Source organism: Perca fluviatilis, chromosome 2 (genome assembly GCF_010015445.1).
Source record: "Perca fluviatilis chromosome 2, GENO_Pfluv_1.0, whole genome shotgun sequence".
NCBI lineage: Eukaryota > Metazoa > Chordata > Actinopteri > Perciformes > Percidae > Perca > Perca fluviatilis.
In genome coordinates this window covers 46,693,959-46,720,149 of record NC_053113.1, presented here as the reverse complement: position 1 = coordinate 46,720,149, position 26,191 = coordinate 46,693,959, and the positions used below count along the sequence as shown (strand labels likewise).

Below are 26,191 nucleotides of genomic sequence, written 5' to 3'. Positions count from 1 at the left end.
TTCTGATAACCATTTCAGTCAAATAGTTATAAAAATAAATAAATTATATAAAGTTATATAAATATTGAGCCTCTTCCTTATTTCACCAGTAAACGACAAAAACAACCACTGCATTGGAAAAGGATATTTTACAATAAAATAAATGCAGCACGAAACTGGCGAGGCGTATTTCAAGTGAACGCAACATATGTGTTGTTTTTCAGACAACGGCAGCTACAGACTGTCGTACGTCTCGTGTTGGAATCCTCCACAGTGAAATAGAGACAAACCTTTACACCGTTTAGCTGTCAGCATTGTAACCCTTTTATATATGTCAATGATTGTAACCGTGTTTACTCCAACTGCTAGCTAACGGTATGCTAACGTTACCTGCTGCCAAGTGTAGTGTTAACTAGCGCCCCATGCAGCAATGTTTTGGTTGACTCTAACGTCCGTTTAGGAGCATCAGAGAAAAGCGCAGGCATTTAAGTGGCACCAAAATCTGCGTTGCTATTCGTTCCGGTAGATAACGGTCGTATAGCCCTGTCGGTGCCGTAGCGCACCGGTCTCAGTAACAGCTGAATATTCTATCTCATGATGAAAAAGTAGAGACGATTGTAGACGAAAATGAAGAGAGATTTTATCTTAGTTTTTATTTTATGCAAAACATTTTAGTCTCGTCTTTTTTCGTCAACAATAATGCATGTTAATTTAGTCTTAGTCAGCGTTTTTGGACATTGGCGCAGTCTCGTCATCGTCTCGTCTTAGTCATGGAAAAAAAGGTCGTTGACGAACATATTTAGTCTTGTCTCGTCTGACGAAATTAACACTACACCTTGTCATTGCTAACTAGACCATTGCTAACAACCTCGTGTTTAACCCTCCAATACATATCACCAGCTGCTTTTTTCACTTTCCAGCGACAAGCTTCATCAGGTAGGTGCAATTAAGCTGAGAGCAAATTCTTTCAGGAAGATGTCAAATAACCCAATCACTGCTCTTTCTTCTTAAATCAAATCAGATGTTTAGTCACTTTTTCAGACTTGGCCATGAAATTCAAGGACCAATCACAGCATTACAGCTCTGCTTTAAATCTGTTCTCTCCCTGCATGCAGCATGGTTTGTCACATCATGGTAAGCATCATCACAGGTTGTCCTCTAGTGATCACGAAGACATTCATGGTTCTATTTATATTCCCTCATTTTACGCTCCACCACAAAGTCACAGCAGTGGCAGTATTCTGCTGACCTTTGTTGAAACTGGAATTCTTGATCCATGTTGGGGTGGTTTGTGTTAACCCTTACACATTTGGGATAAATTAGGACTAGAAGTGGTACAGTAAGTCTAAACAGTCAGTTTGGAATCAATAGCTAGGCCCAGAACCGCTCTGCAAAAGCTTACTTGGAGTCAACTTTGGAGAACGGGCAGAGCGGTAAACTTCCGGGCACTATAGCCACTGTCAGCGGCTTCACTGTCTCATAGGGAATGAGTTGAACCGCTCTGCCATTGTTAACGCTGCCTGTAAAAAACCCAGTGTCAGAGGTTTGCCAATCGAAATTCAAAACAGAAGTTGGCAACAAACAAGCTGTCAGGTAAGGCAAACAGATCCAAATGGCAGGAATCATTAACTAGCATGTAGGCAAAAAATAACAGAGGCAAGAGCGCTATGCCTATGGTTGCACAATGGACAATCTGGTAATGGACTAGTGATTGAGGCCAGGTATATGGAACGGGGAGCTAATAAGGGAGCTGACTGAGAAACCCAAAGAAAAACTCAACTCACCATGTCTGAAAAAAGGGGTAGGTTTCCTATTCTTTTAAACCGTCTGACTAGTGCACACAATGGACACTTTTTAAAGAGCTATTTCAGACTAAATGCATTTCCAATCAACAATGAAACAACCTACTCATGCAAAGAAATACACCAACCAAGTCAATTCTAAACAGATTTTGCTCTTAAGTGTGTATTCCATGTAATATCACGATGGGGAATTGCCAGTGCAATCATACACAAACAACTCATTGAGAAACCCCTTGCCCTGAGCAAAAAACACAGCAGTTGGTCTCCAATATGTGAATGACAAATGAATATCACTCAGTGGGTCAGATGGTGTAGACACACTCCCCGCTCTGTGCTAATCAGGCCAACCTACAGACCTCACATACCATCAGGACATCCTCCAGGGGGAAATTAGTACTTTCCACTTTGCTAAACGAGTATACTTTCCTCCCTGGGTGAACGCATTGTTTGTTACATGGGCAATTTCTTTATGTAAATTGCACTACAATGGGTTACATACCAATTAAAAGTAAACATTCAGTTTTATACTGATTCTGAAAAAACAAATTAGAGGTACATTTGTGCACAATTTCTCAGGGGCAAGCAACACTAAAGGCAGAAATAAGCTCCCTATGTATGTACTATGATTTATTCATCAGTTTAAGGTAGCTTAACTGAATTTTATTTTTCTGAGTTCAAGTTAGCTACCTGGGAAACTTGTGTCAAAGAGTCAGTGTCAGTGTCATTATGTCAGCTGCTAACAACATTTGATATCTACACCTAACAAATTCTGCAAACCATATGACCACATAGGTCATTTGTTTTTACCCTTTAATACGACCCACAGGAGTGTTTTATAAATTAGAGGTGGCAGGAAATGCGACCCACATAATTCGCAATACTGACCAGCTGGCTCTACATTATCCCGCTTACAATAATAAATAATAATAATAAAAAGAAATGTCTGTTGATGTACAATTTCAATCTATTTCTCTATGATGTAGCAACGAAGGATTGTTTGTTCCGACGGAGATATTCCAGCAGCTAACGAAACTTTGTCCACGCTCTGACACTTTTTGGCTAATGTTCTATCAGAATATCTGTTTAAATACGAAAATAAATAATCTTGTAATGTTTTCACTTCATTTAATGGTGTCAAACTAAAGTGTAACTTCTTCCCTTTCTTATAACCATTTACTTTAGCTTTGTCAAGAGCCGGTAAAAGAAAGCTAATACTGGTAAATTAGCCGTGCGCTAACCTTGGCCATACTCGGACACCCCTATCTCCCTACTGTAAAAACTCACTGGGCGGTGCTGGTTTCTGTTCTTTACAATAAAATTAGCCTGGGAAAACCCTGACGAACTTCTGGCAAATTTGAGATTTGCTCTGCAAGTCAGTCTGGCCAAGAGCCCATTCAAACCCATTTCCAATTTTTCCAAATCGAGGCACCAATCACAACCGTTGAGGCGGGCTTTATATGATGACGATAGCGCATCGATGGCGAGCAGCTTTTTGCTTACATTCAACATGACGGCCACCGAAGCGCAGCAACCCGTTGTTGCCGCTGTCACTGCTACGTCACCTGGATCGTTGGTCTGATTGGTTGAAGGACTGTCCAATTGTGCCCAGAGGCATTTGAGCGGCGTCCGTTGGTGACGCCCCTTTGGAAATGCGCTGTGAATGAACCCTTCCCAGACCCACTCTCAGTTAGAGCTGAGACGGGTCTGGTGTCAACCAGGCTACAATAAAATGGGATGCTACAACAAATCCGAATTATGCAGTAAAAGCTCCTTAATGTCCGCTTTGAATTTAAAGTTATACCGCCATTCCAGATGTGTCGGGATATGGCCAACATAGATAAAACGGTGTCCGCACATGGACATTTACGTTAAACTGCTGTATCACTGTAGCACACTCTGAACAGGGCTTTCATCTGAACTACTGACCCAACACAGAGCAATGTGGGTTGAGGATTGTGACTGACATGACCCTGGGTAAGGGTTGACATTGGAAAAGCACTAGGTCAAGATCAGGGTTAAGAGCAGGGTGACACTCTGCCTACGGGTACAAAAGTATCCTGAACCTGGTGACTCGGGGTCAAAGTTCAGTGATTAGTCAATTGGAATGTATGAAGATTTTTTTTTTTATTTGGATACTTGCTTACCAGCCATTCAGGCTGATTTGAGTTCTGATATCACAGTCTATACCTCAGTAAGTAACACTGTGCACACTGATGAGCAGGAACTGTACATAAGATAAGAAAAGATAAGACAAGATAAGACCTTATTGATAAGATAGACTTTATTGATCCCAAACTGGGGAAAGTCCCTTGTTATTCTTGGGTCCGGTTTGTGTTGGAGGTGAAGATTTGATTTTGGCTTTTGATGATCTCATCCACAGTGTTGTAGTACTCGAGATCAGTCTTGGTCTCAAGACCACTTTATAAAAGGTCTCGGTTTCGTCTCAGACCACATTTTAACTCGGTCTTGGATAAGGAGGATTTTATTTCAAAACCGGTCAATCACAACTGCAGGGATTTCACTAAATTGCTTCTGCATTGTCTGATTTTATGTGTTAACCTCATTACTGTGATTGGATGTAAAACTTCCTGCTTCAAATGCAACCAATAACTTGACTCATTTCTAATTTGAAATTTGATACTGGTCACCCCCTCTCCCAGCCCCCCTTAACACACACTCCCAAGAAAGTGAATGTTGGAGACAGGAGAAGCTCTGGCTGTCTGGCACTGGTCTGGTCTTGGTCTTGACTATGTCTCACCCGACCTTGGTTTGGTCATGACTCGGTCTGGATACACCCTGGTCTTGGTGATGACTTGTCTCGGGTTTAGGTGGTCTTGACTACAACACTGCTCATCCAACAGCTGTCAGCTCATGCTTTGTTGGATTACACAGAGAGGTGTTTCTGTTACTTAGCCTAAACTCACTGACATAAATGGGATGGACAAAATAATAGAAACACCTGTCAGTATAACGCAATACAATTCAATAGCAGCACAAACTACAGCCTCCAAAAGGACCAGAGCGTTATATCAACACATATGTTCACCATTATAACCTTCATGAAGGGAGGATGTATTGCAGGCTTGTTGTATTAGACTGCATTAGTTTAAGCTATGTGTGTCTAATAAAAACTGGCAAGTGTATATTGGAATAGAGCCTACAGCGGCTGACATTATGAGCTTTGTTTGGTTGTAATTCCTCACTCTATAATTTCACTTAACTTCATAAAGCTAAAGGAATAGAACCGGAAAATGTGTAAGAGAGAATCACCTTAGACACTTTCCAACCTTAACTAACCCTAATGCACAAATACATTCCATGTTATTTTTGATGAAATGGAACAACTCCAGATTCTGTAGCCCGATGACAATTGCAGATTTCAGTCTAGCTTTGACTGACCGCGAAAGATTCTAAACTAAATTACTTCCCTGCTCGCTCTGCATTGGGTTGACTTCTATACTTTACACCTTCCTTGGGTCATTTTCATTTTTTGGGCTAAAATTTCTACGATTAAAAAACATACACGTTGTGTATTTTATAAACAAAAAAATAGTTGAAGACCCCTGCTTAAATGGTAAAAGGATCGGTCCCATAAGTTAAAAATCTCCTTCTGTCTTTAGAGGAGGAAGTGTAAAGAAAAGTGAGGTGGCAAAACACACAGCTGGTCAGCAGAGGCCTGCTTATCAGGCTGCTACATGACTGTATCAGCCACTCGCTGAGTATTGAGCCAGGGAAATGTGGCTCAGCGATCAACCAACCTGCTCCATTGATTAACAGCGGTTTTCTCATTCCCGGCCAAGAGATTGGCTTCCCCCAAACATGTGTTGTTTGTTTGAGGAGAAACAAGGAACCGGTGCCATGTGTTTGTGTGCTTACGTTACGTTCGCTCCGAGGAGAGGGGCTACACTTCCAGCTGAGCCACTCGGCATTTAAAACCAGCAGCCAAATGCTCCTCATATGGAGAGGCGCTCGAGAGGGAAAAAAAACCTTCTCGGTTTGAACGCAATATCTCAGTGTTCGCCTGCTGGGCATCATTTTCCTATTGGCTCAATATTTTGGCCCCTGTTGTACCCCACCCCCCACCCCACCCCTCTCTCCCTCTAAGCATTTATCCCCCATCACCCCCTCTCATCATACAGTACACTTATTTGGGATCCCAGTGGGTGTGTGGGCTATTCAAACGTCCTGACTCAGGTTTAATATGTCATTTAAAACCCATTCACTGCCGTTAAAGCTTGCTTTATTTTCCCAGCGTTAAGAACACAAGGTCAGTTCGCACCAACAGCTGATGACCGATCAATAGGAGATTTGAATTTAAAGAGCCATGGCCCCTCCCCATGGGGTGCAGAGGGAGGTGGGGGGGGCGTCAGTCGTCGATGCATGGTGTTACCACAGGGGGGGCTAAGCCCAGGGGCTCAACGCAGACCTATATCCTTCCACAGACCCTGCACCCCCACCCTCCCCACCTTCCACCCCACATCCTCAAGCTTGGTTAACTCTCAAGACCATGATTAATTCATGGTGGATTACAGTGTGGAGGCGGGGGAGAGAACTAGGATTGCATATGGTCCTAGCTGCACACGCAGGGTTTGGGAGATAACGCTTTCCCTCAGATTCACGCCACAATCCCGCCGCCCGACTTGTTTCCCTACTAAGTGTGAATCCATTTTTTCATTCTTCTTGCAAAATAAGATCACACATCAGTGTTTGGCCTTTCTTGATTATTATTATTATTATTATTATTATTATTATTTCGGCTACTTTCACCGGAATAAGTTTAGGAAAAGTCCCTCCCAGCACCGGACCGGACCGCCAGAACACTAAGCTGCGGAGAATAATAACGTAGGAGCAGGCTAATAAAAGCATAACAAGCAGGAGAGCCGCGGTCACGCCAATTTCATCATTGTCCTTCACAGTTGCACAGCTAAGTGCTTGTGATTAGTCGACGACCTCGAGTAACTGAGCAGGAGAATGTGAGGCCCGAGCCAAAGCGGTCGGGGAAAGAAGTCAGGGGTGTTGGACTGGGGGGGTGAGGGGACTGAGTACCCATGAGGGCACAAAAAGATGCTAGAATGAATAGCTGTGGATGTGAGTAGGGGCCCATAGAGAATGCCTTTCTACAGGGCCCAGAATTTTGTTGTACGTCCCTGAAAGAAGTTTGACACCGGCTAGGGCGTAACTTAAAAGTCTGTGTCCCCGCCACTTTCAAATTAGTTTGATATTATTTCATTTATAAGCTTCAGTGATTGGCCCCTATGTTAAGCCATAAAGAAAGTAAGACATCTTTTTCTTACACATAGTTTAGTAACCCACTATTTTTTCTGGCAGCATTCTATTATGGTCAACTTAATTATTTCCTGGATTCTGTATCACCATAGTCCCTAGAAATGTATATAGAAATGCAGGGAATGGGATTCTAATCTAAAACAAATTTTCTGGCGGAGGACCCCCAGACCCCCCTGTTTTGTGTCTGCCCACACACACACACACACACACACACACTTCTCAAACCAAAGTTACACCCTTGGGCATCGGCATAAGTTGCGAATTTGCTCCCCCTTCTGTCAGATATGGCGAGCCAGCCCACTGAATGTCCCAAATGCTGGGAGAATAGTGACATCAGCGGAAAATTTTAGTTGTTGTTCAAAACCCCCTTGTTCTATTTGTCTATGAACTGTTCTTCCAGCCATCGGGATGTGGTGCAACGCTGCGACACGCAGGGAAATAAGAAAAAAGCCTTTTAAGGTTCAAGATTATAGCATCACAAAAGCACGACTTTGCGCTGTTTCTACAACTCTGATTCCACCTTTTCGTTCGGACTACGTCTTTCTCTGTGTCTTTTCATCACTTTTCCACAAACTTGCCGTTCAAATTCCACTCAATGTATTTTTTTTTTTTTTTTTGAAATAACATTGATCGGAATGGTCTACCTGTCACCATGTCTGCAAAAGGCCAATTACTACCACTCCAAATTAATGGAAAATTAGACGTGTAGACAAAATGCGTTCATTATGAAATGAGTGACACAGGCCTGATAAGTCGCTTCCAGAGATCTGCACTGACACCGTTACACTGATACACAATACACTGTCATGCAAGGGTGCATACCGTGAGATAGCTTCTCCACAGAAAAGTAGGTTAAAAAGAAAATCATAAGTATATTTTCTAGTTTTATTAGAAACACATTTTTGTCAACATGTTGTATTTATACAGTGAATGGTCTAATATGCACTGGAGGTCACATGAGCTTGGGTTTATTGGGACAATAAAAGACATACCATGAGGGCTTGATATTCAAAGAGATGTCGCAGCGACTAGCCGCATATTTGACCATAGATTTTTAAATAGTTTGGATTTTTCTCCTTTGAAGACACAAAAATAAAACCTGTCTAAGTATGTCATATTAACAATTTTTATGAATGTATCATCAGCAGACTAAAAAAATGAAGAAGTCAATTACTCCTTTTAACACTTAACATTTTGTCTCAACACGTTCTGCAGATGATGGTGCAAAGCACTTTAACAGTATTTGTGCTATATTTTTTATTTGGCAAATGTCTAATTTACTTATATTTTTACTGTTTTTTTTTTTCAAGTATTTTTTTAAACCTTTTTTGTAAACAACATCTTGTACAAACTAGCACAGTGAACCACAACCCCAGCAAATGTGTGTGTGTGTGTGTGTGTTTTTTTTTTTTATCTCCATACAATATAAATGAAATCAATACAAAAGTTTGGTTGGTTGCTTGGAACATTTTTATATGGATCGAGAGGTTCTAAAACATGGTTTTTCGAGACTTCCGGACTCCTGAATTGAATAGATTACGTAAACAGTTGACTGTTCTAAAGTCCCATTTAGAACCCCACAGTAAAAGATTTTTTTAGAAGGTAGACTTCACTTCAACATTTCAAGTTCGCTTCCATTTTTAAATAAAGGGTTTGCAATCCGTAGAGTTTTTTTTTTTTTTTTTTAACTGTTTGCCTTTTGAAGGCGGACCTTCTTCCGATTTTGGTGGAAAAATTCTGAAACCACGAAAAAAAAAAGAAGAAAAAAAAAAGAAACAAATAGTCCAGACGGAGGAGAAATTGTCATTTCCTGTGGCCCGTTCGGAAACATCGTGTCAAAAAAAGGTTAAGTGTCAATATGGCAGAGCCTTGAGAGGCAAAGAGGTCTGAGGAGCTTCGGAATTAATACAAGGGACCAGTCTAGTGTCTGGAACAGAGTCTGGACGCGCCGCTCGGCCTTCCTTACAGCCCAGGTCAGCACACCATCAACCCTCAGCCCCCTTTCTTCTCTCTCTGTAAAGCTATTCAAGTCTTTGACAGTAGCTAATGACGTTTCTCGTGTTCCGGACATACTACAGGAGATTCCCAAAGGGTTGTTTTTTACCCCAGCGGTGGGTGTTGGGGGGGGGGTGGGGTTTGGTCGCTATGCCGGGACCCTGACAGGAGTCAGAAAGGGACAGCCCCCCCCCCTTCAGGGGCCCAAAGAAAGGGGGGGATGAACAGGGGGCAGTTCAGCAGTCTTGCCCATTTTTGTTTTTTGTGAGTCCAGTTTTGGATGCAGGGCGGGTGGGGGGAGGGGGCGAGAGAAGCAAATAGAAACACGCAAACACAATACTGAGGACAATGTTTTTTTGAGCATGATGCCAGATACGCTTCCGCCCCCCCCCCCCACACACACACAACAAGATTGACGAATCGAATGGGGAAAATAAATAAATAAATATTGTAAAAAAAAAAACAACCGACAAAAATAATGACTTCATGGCGTTTTGCCCTAACCCTGTCGATATCCATGTCCCCTGTCCTCAACCCCCCCAGCCCAGCCCAGCCAGCCCCAGCCCCCCCCCCACCTCGCCACCCTCTGATACCGAACCTCCGGCGAGCAGAGTCCTCTCTCTCTTCTCTCTCTTCTTCTCTCTCTCTCCCTCTCTCTCTCTCTCCCTCTCTCTCTCCCTCTCTCTCAGAGAGCTACCACACGGTGCCCTCGTTCATTTCCGAGGGCGGGTGGGACAGGTGGTTGCTGTATCCGCTGCCGTTCAGCGACAGTGAGGTAAAGGGCGGACTCGGGCCAAACACCTCGGAGGAGATGCTGTGCAGGGGTCCCGGGATGCCGGGCTCCGGGCTGGGGGAGTCTCCCGGGTGGTGGGACATTATGTCGGAGAAGCGCTGCACCTCGCTGGATGGGTGGTGGCCCGGCAGGGGGTGGTCCATGCCTCCGAGGGGGGTGCCCGTGGGGCCCGAGGAGGGCACGAAGGGGAGATCCACCGGGGTCTGGGCCTGCGACGATGGGGGCCCCTGGGGGAAGAAGTCATAGTTGGGGCCCGGGCCGTAGTACTCACTCTGATAATCTGCAGATCCAAGAGGAGAGGACGAAACAAAACGAATCAACGTTGGCTCTGAGAACAATGGGTGTGCAGGAATAATTCCAGAGACATTGAGGAATTCATTGAATATACACAGCTCGATTTGTATGAGGGGGGGGGAGAGAGAGAGCCTCGCCGTACCACATTAGTCACAGAGCACGCTACACTTAAATCAAAACTGCAATTGGGTGGGGAGAACAACGTGGCCACAAAATTAATTAAAATGGGGGGCCGTTTCATCAGCGATTCTACCTACTGAGACCGATTTTTTTTTTTCCTCCAATTCAGCAGAATATTATTAAGACTTCTTTTATTTTTTTTATTTTTTTTTTTGCTTCAGCAGAAAGGACAAAGGCCCGAGCACCAAGGAGATGCTCTGAAAATGATCTGATATTTCAAAGCATCTGAAGGAGCAGCGCGGTATCAAATCAGTGAGACGTAAACTGACTTGATGTAAACTTAACTCACTGCTCACTGGCTGACAGCTCTAACAGGCGAGGTTACCAAAACTGAATAATATATATATCACGTCTGGATTTGGTTTAAGAAAATGAGAGCCTCATTGCTGAATATCCTAAAGTGCCATAATGGTCATCAAGAGCAGAACTTCACTGCATTTCAAATATGTGTTTATATATGTTATTTTAATTCTGTGTACTAAATTAACATGAGCATGTTTATGAAAAAAGAGCTCAGAAAGCCAAACGTGTACAGGCCTAACATGTATGGATGGATGCATTTTTTTTTTTTTTTTTTTAAACTGCTTGATTTCTTGATCAACAGCTGCTGACTATAAGATGGGACCTTGTTCCAATACAGCAGGAAATGACAGACAAATAGAAAAATAATAATAATAATAAGGAAACATGCAAATACCAATTTGAATATGTTATATAAGTAGTTATCAAAAAAACATTCATTTATCATTTTAACATGAAGAAAAGGAGTGCTTCATGAGCGAAAGTACACCAGGACTTAAAACTCCTTCGTTCCATGTGCAATAATTCGGCATAATTTGCACATGTGATGTAGAATTTGTTTAGAGATTGCTCCTGTGGTGTTGTGTAAAATTGTATTTTACATACAGGAAACATTCATGTCTTTGTTTTGTTGTCTTGTTTATTTGTATGCTGTTTGAATGTGTTTGTTTTTTTATCTTGCACTCCTGACTGCAGTTTAAGTTTCCCATTTGGGAATAATAAAGTGACTGAACTCAACTGAACACTTTGGTGGACGTTTTTTTTTTTCTTTTGACGGAAATATGAAATTGTCCGCATACCTCCATAGTAGGAGAAGGGCCCGTTGGGGATGAGCTCCCCGGGCTCCAGCCGGTCCACCAGCGTCCTCATCCGCCTCGGGCTCCGGAAGAAGGCGTGCCTCCGGGCGCCCAGCGCGCTCAGCTGCTTCATGCGCCTCTCTTTGGACCGCCGGTTCTGGAACCACACCTGAACACACACACACACACACACACACAGACATGAATACCTCGTGTCACTTTTTTTTCTTTTTCCAACTTTATTGAAAAATACATTCAAATATAGATATAGATTTCAGACACATGCTCCAAATAATTATCCAGAGAAACAATAGTTACTTTTTTTTTTAAAACATAGTCTTAATATCAAAAACAAAGTATGAAGATTAAGAAGATGAAATAATATAAATAACCCAATATAGAGACATAACAAAACACATTAGTCACCTCAAAGTTCACCATATAGTGTGACTCTGTTGTTTTTTAGTTTTTTAGTGGCTATAACTTCTACCTCGTGTCACTCAGCAAACATGCGATAGGCTTCTGACGCCATTTTGATTGCACGTCAATATAGAGTGAGGGAGACGGGAGGAGAGGGAGACATGGAGGGGGATGGAGAAGGTGGCCGAGGGCCGCTCTGCATGCACAGTATGTCGATGTCAGGCGGCACTTATATGAATAAATAGCTAAATATATGTATAAATATGTCAACAAAAGCACAACATTTTGCCCATCGTAGATTTAGTTTCGGAACGTGCAAATACACATCAGTGTGTACATTCTCCGCCGTGCAAAACGGAAGTGTAATTAGTTGCCATGTTTACCTTGGCAGCTGCGCGGCGCCAGCTCCGTATGAGAGGAAATAGCCGGGCACGGCTGTGCGTTCTGCGGCGTGCGTGATCATGACGAGCCGGCGCGTTTAAAATCCGCACGGCGGAGAGAACGGCGGACCAATTATCGTTAGAGGAGCGAGAGTCCCATCATCTAACCTCCCTAATGATCTTTTAACCCTCCATTTACTCCGGCTGAAGGCTGCAGCAGCGGGGGCTTCACATCTCCAATTAATAGTTAATAGGAGGGCTGTTAGCGATGTATTAGCGGCTCCTGGAGGTTATCATTCCCTAATCTATAGGCCGGCTTCCTTTAATTACGCGCTTCCCCCTTTCTCCCTCGCGCTCATCCATATTGGACATACTGTAGCCCTGCTCGCTCGGACACTTCCGCTGTATCGCCATTCATCTGCTGTGCTGAAGCCCCCAGCCCAGTGATCGCCCCGCAGCCTTTAGGTTATTATATATAAATAAAAAAACACCTGTTAGTGAAGCCTAAAGAGCTGCTTTCCAATCACTTCTACTTCTGTGGGAGTCTCATTTGTTTTCCTTCTGATGGGTAATCACATGTTATCGCATGAATCTATCAATGACAATAGCTATAGGCCTACCTATCAGTACTTTGGTGCGCCACACATAAAATAACCCTTTTAACCATTTTTGGAAATCACCAAAAGAAAAAAAGGAAATAGTCCCACACACTAAATCGATAATAATAATAATAATATTAAAATAATAAAATAATAAAAATACCGTTAATACAAAATAATAATAATAATAATAATAATAATAATAATAATAATAATAATAATAATAATAATAGGCTAATTAGGCGTAATTTACACTGGGGGATCAAAACTGGCCAGTGCAAGCCCCCCCCAAAAAAGATTATAATTTCATTTACATAAATAAAGACATTTGCACCATAATGTGATGCAGAAAATGCACAAATTGTTACAGAAAAATTCAAATTCAAAATGAAGTGTTTGACTTCAGAATTTCAATTTTGCTCAGAAGTGGAGATCTCAACCCCATGTTGAACCCAAAATTAGGCGCTTGGGCTAATAATAATAATAATAATAATAATAATAATAATAATAATAATAATAATAATAATGTGTTCTCTTTGTTTAACTGAACTGGCCATGAGTTGCGCGCAGACAGTCTGAAGACCCTGAGACAGATTTGTGTCTTCGCTTGGCTGGAGGAGCTCCCAGCATGGCTAAACGCGGCCGCAAAACGTGCTGGCAGTACGGTGCCAGGACTCCCAGCGCTCCCAGCAGCCCCGGCGCCAGTTGGCGACTACTTGGCCCCGTCGCCAGCGCCAAGAATCAAAAATACCCATATAAATGACCCCCGTTTCCAAAATCAAGCTCGACCGTCCGGCCAATCTCTGCCTTAATGGATTCAGGGAACATGCCTCCTTTAAAGAGGGGTGAGGGGGGGTGGAGCCTCTCTGATGGGGATGAGGCCTGCACGGTCATGGCAGTGTGGCAGCTTGGCAGTGACATTTTTTTTTCTCTCCATAAAACAGAAGCTGTTACATCACACCTTTTTAATAGCTGCGTAATAACAGAGGAAAGGCGCGAGCCCACCTCCTCCACCTGTGGCTGCCCCCCCCTCAATATTATGGTATTATCTCCACAACATTTCACAAAGAATCACAAGATCCCCGTATTGAACAGTAGCCTATAGGCTATAGGCTATAGCCTAGAAATGACTGACTTATAATTACTATAGTGATTTTTTTTGTTGCTGGCCACGTGGATCCATAATTGCTAATAATAAATGTATATGCTACGTAATTAATGTATGTAATGTCTTAATATTTTGTGTACATTCTGCACCCATTCATCCTCTTTTCTCTTATGTTAGGCAACTATTTTGCATAGCCTATATTTGTTTCCGTAGCCTATTTATTGTTTATTTCATATTCATGTTCAGTGTGTGTGTTTGTTTGTCTGTTTGCACCCACCCCCAAGGCTAATTCCTCAGAAATCGGCCTACTTTCTTGGCAATAAAACTTATTTTTTCTGATTCTGATGATTCTGATCTGTGCCATTAAGTCAGATGGAAACGCTCGGTGCTTCCTTACCTGGATGACCCTCATGTTGAGACCGGTCTCCTGGGCCAGCTGTTCCCGGATGTGTCTGGTGGGTTTCGGGGTGGCAGCGAACGCCGCCTTCAGAGTCTCCAGCTGTTTGGCCTTGATGGTGGTCCGCGGGCCGCGCCGCTTCCCCCCCAGGTTCTGGTCGTCGTTCTCGTTGTTCACCGTCTCTTTGTCGGACAGGGCGGCGATCTCCGTGTCCTTCAGGACCACGTCGTCCTGCAGCGGGTCCTGGGAGTCCGGGGATAAACTGGGGTCGCTGCACGCCGTCACTAAAGAAATGCCATGTGGAGATTAGAATAAGAAACAGCCAACACATGGGAAATATCTGTATATCTATAGCTGTGTCTCTGTATGTGTCTCTGTGTTTCTGTATATCTATATGTCTCTGTATTTCTGCACAGCTATATGTGTGTGTGTGTGTGTGTGTGTGTGTGTCTGTATTTCTATATAGTTGTGTGTCTGTATTTCTATATATGTCTCTCTGTATTTCTGTATATCTCTATATGTCTCTCTGTATTTCTGTATATCTCTATATGTCTCTCTGTATTTCTGTATATCTCTATATGTCTCTCTGTATTTCTGTATATCTCTATATGTCTCTCTGTATTTCTGTATATCTCTATATGTCTCTCTGTATTTCTGTATATCTCTATCAGTGTCTCTGTGTCCCAACCGGCAGCGGCAGATGTCTGGGTCTGTCTGAGGTTTCTGTCTATTTTTCCTCGCCACTGTCGCACCAAATGCTTGCTCTTGGTGAGAATTGTTGGGTCTTTCGTAAATGATAGAGTGTGGTCTAGACCTACTCTCTATCTGTAAAGTGTCCTGAGATAACTCCTGTTATGATTTAATAATAATGCAGTGACATAGTAGCCTACAGTGGGGGGGAACCAAACCCCATGTATCACTGTGGACCACCAACATTAATAAAAAGAAAGAAATATTATCTGAGAGCGTTCATTTAGGTTTTTAAATGTGTTCATCCATCTGTCACATTGCTGTTGTAAATGTCGCAGCTTAAGATTCATATTGGCCTAAACATGTAACGGAGCATTCATTTTTACAAATAATGTGTTTTTCTCATTTAGGCTACTGCGTTGTTAAGAGACTTGAATATTGAGTAGCCTAAAACATTGCAAACATACGTAATAATAAAAATTAAATAAAAAAAACAATTCCCACATGGCAGATGATGGAAGAATTAGAGGCCCAAACACAGATCATAATCTCAACTGGTGTGGAGATAATAATAATAATAATAATAATAATAATAATAATAATAATAATAATAATAATAATAATAATAATAATAATAAAAAGGCTTGAACTGAAATAATGTAGGCTAGACCTATATTCGGGAACAGACAGATCAACAGACGTTGATGAAAGTGCACGGGGCTGCGAGTTTGTGTTGGATTCTACTCTCTGGGTGCCGTCTAAGTCCTGGGCATGGGCATGGGAAATGATGAAGCCACTGCGGGGCTGAACACATCACATCCATCACAATGTATCTCTCACACACACACACACACACACACACACACACACACACACACACACAGTAGGCAAAAAAAAAAAAAAAAATATATATATATATATATATATATATATATATATATATAAAACCAATCATAATATTGTGTTAATGTTCATGTTATGTTTGGTGTGCTCTCTCCGAATATTTGGACAACTTGTACTTGGAAGCTTTGGAAACATTGTTATTAAAACTTTCATGCAGATAAAGCCCCACACACACACACACACACACACACGCACACACGCACGCACTCACGCACTCACGCACATGCGCGCTCGTACCTGAGAGGAGGTTGGTGTCTTTTACACTGGCGTTGTTTAGGTAATCGTCTTTGCAAACGAATTTGTTCTCGTCTATGATGTAGAGCTCCTCCCCGGTGGACAGCTGTTTGTTGCACATCATGCACGTGAAGCAGTTGAGGTGGAAGACTTTGCTGCGGGCCCTGCGGACCAGATCGTTGGGAGAGATGCCCTGCGAACACCCGCCACACTTGGTGCCGAACCGTCTGCACGAGAGAGGGGGGGGCACAGGGGTTATTTTATTATCACAGAACACTTTTAGAGAATACCATTTCTGAAGCGTTTAAATAATAAAAAAAAAAATCAACGCCCAGGCAGTCAGGTGTGGGGACGGAGAGAGCCGAGCCTATATTGACCCAAAAATCAAATTCCCCTGCTGACTTGACTCAGTCTAGCTGATAGTCACATTTTTGTGAAAGAAAAAATGAATAAAGGATTTATCATCGAGTCTGGAGATGAAGTATAGCACTTATTTTTTAAGCCTCTATTGACCATTTGGAAAAGACAATTTGGGGGACTAAAGTCCAGTGATAACTTATTCTTAAACATAACATTTGACATGAAATAAAAGAATAAACTCCAGAAAACATGAAGAGACGAGAACAGCTTCATGTGTGCACTGACACTTTCAAAACGTCACAATTAAGAATAAACTTTTTTGCTAAATCCGCACTGACATGTTGGATAATAATAATAATAATAATAATAATAATAATAATTATTATTATTATTATTATTATTATTATTATTATTATAATAATAGGTTTAATGTAACGTCCTATTTTTGTATTGTGTGCAGTTTCAACCCATAGCTTCATAAGCACACGTTGGGAAAATGGCGCTCTTTAAATGCTTATTATAAATACTTATTATTATTATTATTTTTTTTAACCTGCTGAATGTACTTTTATTTTATTTTATTTTATCTCTATTTCAAAACGTTTTGTGTCCCATATAAGACCAGGCACATATATATATATATATATATATATATATATATATATATATATATATATATATATATATATATATATATATATATATATATATATATATATGTAACTATATAAAAGTAGGCCTATAAATAAATGTAAAAGATACATGTAAATGTACAGGTGCAGTTAATAGTGTAAGCCAGCAGCAGCTGCTTTGGAATAATACCTGCTGTGTAAAGCCGTGCCATTGACTCGGCCGTTAAACAATGTGTATTGAGTGCCGTGTGCACTGCTTGTTGACTGCACGTCTGTGATTGCATTGTCCGCGGACTTGATCTTTTCAACTAGTTTACTATTCAAATCCACTTATCACGTCCTTCTCAGCCGGACTGAGCAAACACACCGGGCCGGGGGCTGGGGGCCGGGGGCTGGGAGCCGGGGGCTGCCGGCCGGGCAGCGGCCCCTCTGACCGGCCGGTCCCCGACCCCCGCCCGGCTGCCTGCTCGCTGTAACCCCCACCACCACCACCACTCCCCTCCCCAAGTGTGATTTCCTCGATTTCCTACCAAACCGCCCCCCTCTCCCTGCTGAGAGCGAGTACACACATGCGTTTAATGTCGCTGCCCCTCTTCTGTTGTTGTTTAGCATAAGAATCCAAATGAACAAGCTTTTAATTACTCGCTCCTAATCAAAGCTTATCGCCTCCAAGTGCTCGTTCACGCCTGCAGGCACGGACAGGTCGCTCTATCCATTCATTTAGACTAGAAAGGAAACCAACAAAAAAAGCTCAAGTAAGTAATTGCAAACCTGTGTGTGCAGTCAACACATGAGCTAAGTTTATTTATTTATTCTATTTTAACAATTTGTCTGAAAAAGCACGAGAGGCAGTTTGGATTTTTAAAATGACATTTAGTCAGACAGCAGGCCCATATCAATTGCATGCAAACCCATTTAAAAGTTGGAAATATTATAGAAGATACAAACGTTTGATTTAAACTGAGTCTGCAAACGACTATAAATATTGTTCAGTGAAATGTCTCGCCCTATAATATAAAAAAGTGTGGCTTTTCCATGTTTTTCTTTTTTGATGCACCGTCACAATCTTTGCTCCTATTTTATGCCGCTATTTAAATGCTTTTTTTAAAGGCTGTATCATTTGCTGCTTTGCTCCTCCAGTCCAGCTGCTGACATGAACCCAGACACATTCACAAAACCAAAAAAGAAGAAGAAGAAGAAGAAAAAAAAACACTGCTGGGGGAGTTTTTTTACTGGCCCCTTTCCGCCCGATCTTACCTAAAGAAATCATTTTTGCAGTACAGTCTCCCCTCTCGAGAAAAACATTTCTCTGTCAAATTGCATTTGCACTCGCAGCACTGCACGCACTTGACGTGCCAGGCTCTGTCCAACACGTTGAGCAGAAAGCGGTCCAGGATAGGCCTCTCGCAGCCGGCGCAGTGGACCATGGCTTTTGGCTGGGCTGTGCAACCCCACAAACGAAACACACACGCGCGCACACACAAACAAAATCAGCAGCGCCGGCCGTGCATTGACCGAGAATCTTCTCTTTCTCTCTCTCTCTCTCTCTCTCTCTCTCTCTCTCTCTCTCTCTCTCCCTCCGTGATTCGCCTGGAGCTCCCGGGTCAATGTGCGCGGAGAAGCCAGTCGGTCAGTTGTCAACACAGTTTTCTCCCTGCATGCGTAAAAAAAACCACTCAGCGTCCAATAAAAACCCCAAAACAGTCAGGAAGGAAGGAAGGGATGGCGACCGCGTCCTCTTTCTCTCTCAGGTGGAAAAGCCAAATGGAGGAACAAAAAAATTGAAAAAGAAAAGAATGAGTCCTTTTTGGGTCCGGGGCAAAAAAAAAAAAAACACAACACACAATTCAACCGAAATGTAGATTTGAACGCAGGAAGCTGCGGATTGGCTCGGGCGAGGAGACCGGAGCAGTTTGGTTGTCCCGGCGCTCTTGGAAGTGACGCATCGGTGAGAGGAGCGTCGCGTGGCCGTCAGTGCTGCTGGAAGAGGCGTCTAATCAAATGCTCTAAGGGCAGAGCTGTCACACAGCAAGACACGCACGCCTGTAAATAATTCAGTGCACTTTGACATGGCAGCGTATCCAGTGTTCAGAAGCCGGCGAGAAACAAAATCACACAGCCGAAAGATTTTCTTTTTCTTTTTTAAAAAGAAGAGTTTTCCCCCTCTCGCTCAGTCCGCTGATCCTGGAGCTTGCTGTGGTGGGGGCGGGGGGGGCAGGGGGTCGCTGCGATGCTGGCGGCTCCGGTAGTAGTCAATGTGTATGCTGGGATGCCCTCAGTCTCCAGTTGCCGTGTGTATGCTGGGATGCGCTGGCTCTCCAGTAAAAAACTGTCTTGCTCCTAAAGCTCCAGCCCAGCCTTATTCCCAGCCTCCTGACGTCAGGCCGCGGCCAGACCAATCAGCGACGCGCCGTGCCAGCAACCATCAAGCCGCCCCATCATAACCCAGCGAGGGCTCTGCCTGCTATTTATGCCACACACTCAAGACACCAATTGTCAAGAATTTCCCTGCAAACTGTCATATGTTAGTGAATGAGTTTGGAGGAAGCAGCCGCGGCGGCGGAGGGCAAGCAGCGCGGAGGGGAGAGGCGCACACTTTTTTCAGCTGCTGAGCAAAGTGTCTTCTGGGCATGAGGGGGGCATGGAGGAGGAATCTGAGCAGGTAGATACAGTGGCGTGTTCGGGATAAAGAAGCTGGAGGCGCATGTTGCATGGCGTGCTCACCGTTTAGTCACCTAAAGTTACTTTGCGCCAGAAAATGACGCACAAGTCGGAGCGCGTTTGTTTTTTGGTATTTGGGAATAACTGGAGGCTTTTTATCATCAAAAGCCTACACCAGCTGTCCGTTCAAATGTAAACTCTTAACTGGCTGCTCATTTGCATCACCCATAGAGCTAAATGTTGGATTACACCAACAGGAAGCTGCAGAACATCTCCGATTTAGTTGATGACATGGGTTCTGGAAAGATGACGATATCGTGTTCCTCTCTTTCCCAACGTCGTTCAACATTACGTTAATTCCGTTTCTTTGCGCGCAGCACACTTTAAGCCGTTTTTTCCTCTTTGGTGTGGTGGAGAGGAGGCGTGGAAGTGAAAGACAGAAAGGCTCTAAAGTTGACAGCTCCGTGCGGCTCAGCCCGTCAGGAGCTCGCGGCCCAGACACCTCGGACCATTCATTAGGGAGGTCCAATCCAATTCGAGTCCACCTTAAGTAAATAACACCCCGAGCCTAACAGCCTGCTGGATTATTAGTCATTCTCCCATCAAAGAGATCAGTCAGCTACTTTGTGTTGATGATTTACAGGCCTGCAGTCTCCAACTCTTCTTGCATTTTCTTTTTGCTCCATGAACGTCTGTGGTCTGCAGTGCAGAAGATAAGCCTATACGTGCGTGTTGAACAGATTCGTTTCGTACTATCTAAGCAGGATTTGCATGTCGCCAGGAAAGTAGTCAAATGACACAAACTACTCTTCTATTTTGGCCTCTAACACAATAGTTTAATACACGTAATTACAGTAGAACATGTCTTTATTTTGAAAAAAAAAAATATTTTTTATTTAAAAAAAGAAAAAGAAACAAAATGCCGAGTTTGTTTGCGCGTCCTAACATGGAATCAAGCGTAATCTCTGCGTCTTGAAGCAGAAAAAGCGACCCAGGATGGGACACCTATTTATTCTCTAGCAACAGTCCGCCAACAGCCTCTTGCATATGGGCTGCTTCTCATGCAAAACGGCCCGGCCGTCCCCGTGCAGCTGCCTCCTGGCGTCTGGGGAGCGCCCCTTCAACAGGACATGTGTTAGTGGCTGGAAGAAAAAAAAAGAGAGATAAGGCTTCATCTCTTTTATTTTATTTTATTGTTTTCGCTTCAGCACCTCTTCAGCCCCGACATTCTCCTCTCCCTCTCCTCCAGTCAGCCTCTTCTCATTTTCCTCCTCCTTTTTCTCTTACTTTTCTGTTTTTTGTGAACGGTGCGTCCGAGCGCATCTGCTTCTGTTTCCATCAGAGAGACGGGGAGAGAGAGAGAGAGAGAGAGAGAGAGAGAGAGAGAGAGAGAGAGAGGGGCTCATTGAGCTCCATGACAACTGGGCGGGCCGAAGGGCCAATCAGCGATGGAAATATCGCGTTTTCTGTTGGACTACAAAACTCAACTTTCTTTCTTTCTTTCTTTTTCTGCGCGAAAACCCGCAGAATAATCTGTAAATAAGCGCTAGAAAGCCTGCAGTGTCCACAGGCAGGCCTTCCTCTCTCCAATACCACACCAACTTGTAAATGCAGCATGTAAACAACACAAGTTGTTGTTATTTCCATGTGTGGAAGATGCCTTGATAGTCTGTCAGTGGGGATAATCTCTGCCTGATTTAGAATAAGCCAGAGAGAGAGAGAGGAGAGAGAGAGAAGAAATACAGCCATGCAGCTCACAGAGGCAGATTAATCCACGAATAGAAGAAAATCAAAATATAGGCTTAAAAATATCTCAACTCCCCTCCAGGCAAAGACACTATTAAATGCAAAAAGAAAAATGGTTTTAACCTTACCCCTGTAATCCCTTACTAGCAATAGATTATATTCTCACTCATTTTCATTCCGATGCAGGCAGAAGTTGTAAATTGGAATTTGTGGCGCAGCGTCTGTGCTCGAGTTGAAGAAAACAAAAACTTATTCTTGTTCTTTTTGTCCTGCTGAAACCTCCGCATGCTTGGAGGTGGATGTGAAAAGCAGGAGGCCTTCCAGTATCCAGTGAAGAACATGGAACTCCAACTGATAACACCAGTTGGAAATGAAAAATCGAAATACCCTAAATTAATCTGAAATGTATGATTTTATTGGTGTCCACTCGGATGACTTTTATTGTATTGACTTTTGAGATTTTTTTTTATGCATATCTTTGACTTCCTCCTAACTCTTATCGTGGGCAGGACAGGCCATGCCAGCACAGGTAAGAAAAGGGAGCCGCGGTGTTGTGAAAGTGAAGCAGGCCCAGGAGATGTGCATGGGCTTTATGAAGTCAACTGCTACACCGCGAGATAATTAATCTGAGATAATGAATGAGGCTGTGAAGATGCATGCAATCATTAATTCTAATCATGACACGTTTATTTGTCTCCCCTCTGTCTCCTCCGGGCTCAGGAAAGAGACACAATGCCTCCGCCGCTGCAGTACTGCAACTGAGTGAGTGAGTGTGGGGGTACGGCGGAGGCAAGGCCGGGGCTTTGGAATAGAGACTGATCCGAGCAGGTGATGACATGTTTTTTTTTTTCTTTTTGGGGGTTGCAATATGAGAGAGAGATAGGCCTACTAACAGCTATTTCTTCTTCTTCGTGTGTTTTCCCCGGGTGGCCAGGCTGTGAGAGTCGGGCTGTGTGACGTTACAAGCCGGGCCGGTGAGGCCGGGCAGGCTGCCGGGGGGACAGAGCGTGACTCCGGGAACACAGAGACAAATATCAGCCCCGGACTGGAGCTTTGATCAACTGAGCGTACCGGGGGGGTGGGGGGTGTCGGTCCGCTGCTCTTCTCCTGCAGTCTCTCTGCACGGTGGTTTAATCTCTCTCTCTCTCTCTCTCTCTCTCTCTCTCTCTCTCTCTCTCTCTCTCTCTCTCTCTCTCTCTGTCTCTCTTTTTACAAAGGAATATTGCAAACATGCGCTGATATTCATAATTCATAATGCGTTAATTGTGCCTTATGAATGCGTTTATTTTTAGGAATAAACAGCCCCATTTCTGTTAAAACTGGCCCAGTTAATATCATTTGTATAATGTTTTTTTTTCTCCATCTCTATTCCTATTAAAAACCACAAAGTTGGAATAGGGGAAATTATTCGAAGGTGCAGCTTTGGCAAAATGGGCATCTTTTTTAAAAGGAAGAAAGAAAGAAAATTGAAAAGCTCATGAGAAATAAGACAGGAATGACTTCATTTTATTTCGTTGCATTGTTTGTAAGTCACTTTAGACAAAAGTGTGCACATGGATGTAATGTGACATAATTTACACGCAATTACAAACAAAGAGGATTCTTTGAAACGAAAACACGTATAAAAATACACCTTTCCTCAGAAAGAAAATAAAAAAACGCATTTTTGCCAGTAACGAAAAACAGTCTCAGAATTAATCTGTGCTTTTTTAAAAGCAGTATTTCTACGTAACAAAGTGATCACTTATGTCTACTCTTCTCTTGGCGGCGCAAAGAGCATGAAAAGCGCGCACATTTTTGACACAAAGTTCCCCATCATGTTCTTCAACTGTGGGTGGGTTTGTAGAGCAGGAGAGGATGGAGAAGGGCGGGGTTCACTTTCCCCTCCATCCATCCATCCATCCATCCATCCATCCATCCATCCATCCAAATCAGAATCAGAAAGGTGTTTATTGCCCCAGTTACCCTACGTGGAATTCGCCTTGGTGATTGGTGCATACATACACAAACAAACATAAACATGAATAAGAAAGAGACACTCCATCCATCTATCCATCCATCCCGTTGCGCGGTGCTGACTGTGGAGCTGTGTACGCAGTTCAACAATCGACTGGCTGAGCTGTAGCTCCCCACTGTACATCAGCAGCCACACATATGCCGATGTGATTATTGAGCCAACACCAACTCTATACGCAAACATTTTCCAGACTTTGTGCGCAGAGAAATCCAATGGGATTTATAGATCATCTCCCTACAGCTGTCTCTGCTCACACACACACACACACACACACACACACACACACACACACACAGCTAACCACCGCTGTCTTCCTTGTGTCTGTGCGTGTTCTCAGGAGGAGATCACGTGATTGGCTGAGTTTGGGGCTTTGGGGTCCAGAACAGTAACCCTGCACGAGACTCCGAGGTCAGCCAGACCACCAGAGTCCCGCTCACTCCTCTAGGGGGCGGATTCAATCCGGATAGAGAGAGGCTCAGGCAGTGTAGTGTTATTACTAGCAGGCTATATTAATACTTTTATGTCCAATATTTCCAGTTATTGCTGGCAGAATAAAGATTTAGAAGCACATTCCACACATGGCATATTTAGTAAAACATCTAAAACTGGATAAAGGCTTAATTATTATATGTAAATATATTTATTTGGAGTTTTTCAAATCAAGTCTGACAGGTAATATTGCTAAATTGAGGCAGCCTATGGTCACTTTTTAAATAAATATCTAGGTTTATCTAAAGGAGCAAGTCAAGTCAGTAGATAATATTTTGAGTTTTTCAGTACAATATTTTAAGTTGTACTGTTTTTATGCTAGAAAAGTCATTCAAAATAATATTCATGTATCCAAACACGAGGAGATTGCGCTGTTAAATCACAAAGCGGCATCATATTTCCATCCCATCGGGTTGAGAACATTGACTGGGGGAGCCAGGTGGGCTTCATCCTCAACAGAAACCTTCACTGTGAATCCAAACTAAAACCAAAAAAAACGGCCTTTTCTCATTTGAGCGTGCTCCAAACAGCGTCACTGAGCATCCAGAAAGGCGCTGCAGCTCCCTGCTTCAGATGAATGCTTCTCCGCGCTTATTCTGCAGCCGGGGTGAAAGGGCTAGGATCACTAATGATTATAATATAATGTGTGGCGATAACCACTCCCTTTGAGATATTATCGGCCGATGGCCAATGCTCTGGGGACGGGCTGCAGAGCCGCAGATAGCTGCCTGCTGCAGCCCATTTCTCCGCTCTGGAAGAACAAGCCCGCAAGCGTGGAGAGAGAGTGGGGTGGGGGGGAGAGAAAGAGAGAGAGAGAGAGCAAGAGAGGGAGAAAGAGAGGGAGAGATGGAGGCAGGGAGAAGGAGAAAAAAAAGAGAGAGAGAGAGAGAGAGAGAGAGAGAGAGAATTATGGTTCAAATATCAGCGCATGTAAGGAACATCCTCCACCTATTAGGCCTACTGTTCACCTTAAAGTGGTAGACCTGACTGTTTTAATAGTAACCACCAGGAGATCTGATTCCTGCTACCTGGGACATTGGTTGCAACATGATCTCACGGCAGTTCGTGTAATGGTCACGTTATTTTTAATATATAGAAAACATTTGGTGTTTTTACAGCATGAAGAGGCCCTGTGGGACACCTACAGGTTATATCTCATCCCAAAAAAAAAAGGTCTGAAAGGCTTTGGTCAGCCGGAAACTGAATTATGAAGGAAACATTTGTAAGAAAATAAAGTAGGAAAATAAATGACAGGAATTTAATATAAAAGGCCTATAAACTGATTTTTCAAATGTAATTTAATGCCGCTAAATTTCAAACTTGCACAGCCTACAGTGTTTTATGCTCTTTAAGTGGATTCATTTATTCAAATTCTGTGTTTAAAAACCAAGGTAGAACAACTTTATTATGAATGATCACATACAGTATACTGTTATAAGATAAATTGAATCTAACATGTAGCCTATTTTCAAAGCATTTTTGCTGCAGCATTTGCTTTAGGCCTACTATATTTTAACGCATAGCCTATACAGATATGATGTTTAATGTGCTTTAGATGACAACATCCGCGGCCTATAGCTTTATTTTATAATCTCTAGATATGATTAGAATGAAACCTCTTGTAAATGCATCTTCCAAACTCAGCTGCAGGCCTGAACAATGACGGACAGTCTTTGCGCTGTGTTCCAATCTCCCTCACCCAAAGAGCCACAGACAGTAAACATGATGCCATCCCAGAACCTGGGATCTGGAAATCTTCTCCCGTTACATAGAAAATAAAAATAAAAACAAGAATTGAACGCGCACAACTTTTCCAAAGCCGATTAGTCTGCATAATGATCGACATTCACGGATCAATAACGCCCCGATGTTGTCCTCGACAACATCGGGGTGAAAAGGCTGTGAGAGAGGGAAGGAGACGAGGAGGGGAGGAAGCAGCGGAGTGAGTGATGTCGCTGTGTCCCGCACCATCCATCTTCATTGGAGCTTTGTGTGCGCAAAAAGCAAAGGCGCGCATACGGTAAAGCCCGCATCAAAGCCGCGGCTTTATTTTTATATCCAATAGATCAGCAGGCAGACAAAGCTTTATTTTCGCCAGGAGAGAGATATTTTACCTCTGCCTTACGGTT

The 26,191-nt window shown here is 43.0% G+C and overlaps 1 protein-coding gene and 1 long non-coding RNA gene across 2 annotated transcripts; one reads left to right on the top strand and one right to left on the bottom strand.

The window, feature by feature from the left end:
- Positions 1 to 9,644: 9,644 nt before the first annotated feature.
- On the bottom strand, positions 9,645 to 19,428 carry LOC120570589 (LIM/homeobox protein Lhx1). Its single transcript, XM_039819000.1, has 5 exons — positions 18,407 to 19,428; positions 16,161 to 16,384; positions 14,331 to 14,614; positions 11,430 to 11,595; positions 9,645 to 10,135 (listed from the first exon to the last, which is right to left on the bottom strand). Exons 1-5 carry the CDS (start codon positions 18,574 to 18,576, stop codon positions 9,756 to 9,758), a joined length of 1,224 nt encoding a protein of 407 aa, XP_039674934.1. The 5' UTR covers positions 18,577 to 19,428; the 3' UTR covers positions 9,645 to 9,755.
- A 231-nt stretch (positions 19,429 to 19,659) lies between these two features.
- Positions 19,660 to 23,239, top strand: LOC120570595. The gene is made up of 3 exons (XR_005641086.1): positions 19,660 to 19,811; positions 22,277 to 22,384; positions 22,491 to 23,239. It is a non-coding gene; the product is annotated as an uncharacterized LOC120570595 (long non-coding RNA).
- Positions 23,240 to 26,191: the final 2,952 nt, after the last annotated feature.